Source organism: Trachymyrmex septentrionalis, unplaced genomic scaffold, assembly GCF_001594115.1.
Source record: "Trachymyrmex septentrionalis isolate Tsep2-gDNA-1 unplaced genomic scaffold, Tsep1.0 scaffold11, whole genome shotgun sequence".
Lineage (NCBI taxonomy): Eukaryota > Metazoa > Arthropoda > Insecta > Hymenoptera > Formicidae > Trachymyrmex > Trachymyrmex septentrionalis.
The window spans coordinates 5708994-5712060 of record NW_017304228.1 but is presented as its reverse complement, the minus strand read 5'-3'; the positions used below and the strand labels follow the sequence as shown (position 1 = coordinate 5712060).

The 3067-nt window shown below is 28.5% G+C and overlaps 1 protein-coding gene across 1 annotated transcript in view; it reads left to right on the top strand.

Moving 5' to 3' along the window:
* The window catches only part of LOC108748976 (quinone oxidoreductase-like protein 2), a 6338-nt gene extending 4827 nt beyond the window's left edge, over nucleotides 1-1511 (top strand). The window contains exon 6 of the mRNA XM_018487437.1: nucleotides 1331-1511. Coding sequence (XP_018342939.1) covers nucleotides 1331-1511 — 181 coding nt within the window. The remainder of the gene's footprint in view (nucleotides 1-1330) is intronic.
* Nucleotides 1512-3067: the final 1556 nt, after the last annotated feature.

Genomic DNA, 3067 nt, shown 5'->3' with positions numbered 1-3067 from the left:
TATATAATTTGATGTTTTTACTCATTTACTTTGGCCTTTTTAATTTTCCACTTAGATTTTAATACAAACAACTTTCGCTTTTATGTAATTTTATATAACTTATTAGTACATTCAAAATTTTTTTATACAAATTGGAACACTTTTCAGATGTATCGAAAAGGTCTACACTTTTTTAGAATTCTGCATTTATTGAAATGCATTTTGTAAATTCTGAAATATAAGATTTATAAGATTCTGAAGAAAACTTATAAAATTTGAAAAAGTTTATAAAATATTTTTCCAGAAATCTTTTAAATATAAAAATCTTCTAAATATAAAATATGATAAATTCTTAAAAATATTATGGAAATTTTGTTTACCAGGAAAATGATCACTTGTATTGGATTGAAATAAAAATTTGTAGCGCTACTTTATTTGTATCATAACTATGTACATGGTTTAAAAAAAAATTGGTAATTATATCATTCAAACCATTCAATAAAGCAAAGAATCTGTTTTTTTTTAATTACGAATGTGATTTTTAATGTTATTATGAGCAACCAAAGTCAAAATGTTTCTTTTATTTAACCCATGATAGCACAATAACAAAAAATCTTAGGAAAATTAAAAAAACAATTTTGAAAGAAAAATTATAAGTTTTCATGATTGAAAGGTGAAAATGTTTACAAGTTTTTGAGCATGTGCCAACAAAGTGAGAAGAAAATTTCCTGTTTTATCTCGTAGTTTTCTATGTGTAAAAATGCCCAAACTTACAGAAATTCGAACGATATAGTTATCTTTCAAAACTCGAGATTTTAAGCTTTAAAACTTTTTTTTTTATTAAAAATGACAATAATAATACAACTAAGTAATGGTTTCTAGAGTTAATCAAAATTCAATATACAAAAAAAGCACGTTAGCAAATGTTGGTTCTTATTGCAAATATCTTAATATTGTTTATTCATAACAAATTGTAATAAAGTCTAAATTTCTCAATCATAATTAATAATTATTATTAAGTGCTTTAATATTGTTTACAGACCCAATTTAAAAGATGTCTATAAAAGACAGGGATCATACAGAGGTCGTGTCGCAGCACGGTATGATTTTTACGGTATGATTGAGAAATTTAGACTTTATTACATTTTGTTATAAATAAACAATATTGAGATATTCGCAATAAGAACCAACGTTGGTTTGTATGCTTTTTTTTGGATTTTTTAAAATTTAAATTTCGTTCATTTTTAACGAAGTTACAGCTGCTTGGATTTTGAAATGCGTAGTGCTACGTATTTTTGTTTCAAACCAATATAATTGATCGAGCAGAAGATGACGTTTTCTTCTTCTGTAGAGAGACTATGCAGCATGTGTTGGATTATAAGTCGGAGTGCGCAATTCGTCCTCGAGTCTCGGCGATCTTCGGTCTGAATCATATCAATGATGCGTTCAATTATTACGCAGCGGTGCCGAGTGGGAAAGTGTTGATCGACTTGAAAGATCATAATCGGCTGACCTTATATGATGAATCTTAAGCATTAAATTTGATCAATCAATTTTGTCTACTGGATTTGATTCATTGCTTCTTTTAGCCTAATATTACGTTTGTCTTAAGAAAAATTTTTCAAGCACATGTTAATCGACTGTAAGACAAAAAAAGTTCTCAAATCTCTTTATCTTATAGCTAATCGATAGTTGGAAAATTTTTTTAGATGACAAATGTACGTATATGAATACAAATCTTACTGGTTTTTTTCTTTTCTTTTAAATCAGTCTGAGATGATTTCGATTGCATTAAAATAATTTTAAATTAGTAAATGTACTCGTAAGTGTGGACTTCTTTTAGATAAGATAAGAATTAAAAAATATTTATTTTCTCAAGGACGATTTCAGTACAGGAAACTGAAATTGAGACGAAAAATTTAAACACGATATCTTTCAAGAACAAGTGAAATATTTTTTTGCTATACTTTAAACAGAAGACATATTTTTTACGCAAAAAATAAACGCACAAAAAATGCAAGCAATAAAACGTAAATCAATTAAGAGAAACTAAATCCTATTTTTTCGATCATTAAGAGTTAGAACTTAGTACTTTAAATACTTTAATGTGAATTTATATACACATCCAATTCTACAAATCCGCGCCTAAACTTTTTTCAATCTTAAAACGCATAAACAGGATTAGAGTAGTATTGTAATATCACATTAAACTGATAAGCAATTTTAATAATTTTTGATGTTCATAAGCATCTTGGAAAAATATTAATGACTTTATACTATTATATAATAAAAACATTTAAAAAACTGTAAATAATTTTGTGTCAGTAAGACATAAGAAATAGGCAAATTAATATTTTGATTTGCTATAACCTACGTTATTGCCTCACGGTCTTTGCCTACTTTCTGTAAATTCTTCTTGGTTATGATATCCTGATCTAAAACTACATTCAGGGAATCGATAAAGTGAAAAGTAAAACCCATGGTAATAACGTAAGGCAAAAACTAAGGCAGTATAGCGGTAGATAAGGGAAACGTAACATTGGATTCGCTACGGCCTCTACTGTGATTGGTTAATTCGCTTACTGCTTTACGTCTTACTGCCTTACTGCCTTTCTGTGTGTGGATTTAAGAATGTGTGAGTACCCGAACATTCGGGACCTGTCCGACCTGACCTGTATTTTCAGGTACTCGCACACCCATAACAAAATGACATCGACCCGACGAGAGGATTGATGACGCGAATATTTCGAGTGGGGATCTTGTAGAAGGTATCGAATGAATAAGATAAGTCTTTCGGTAACAATTTGCCGTCGCAAAAAATGATGATAAAGTTATTATAACAGCTAATCTGTTCAGACACTAGTTTGATGTAGGTGTTATATGTACTTGTAGATACGCACGGAGAGACAGATATTTCAATATGATTTTCCATGCCTTCTTTGATACGTTTGCAAATTCAGATGTTTTTTTTTTTTTTAATTTAAATCAACCCGAGGGGATTTTGATTACATTAAAATAATTCTAAAGTTAGTTGAAACATAATTATGGACTTCTTTTGAATAAGATAAGAATTAGAAAATAATTGACC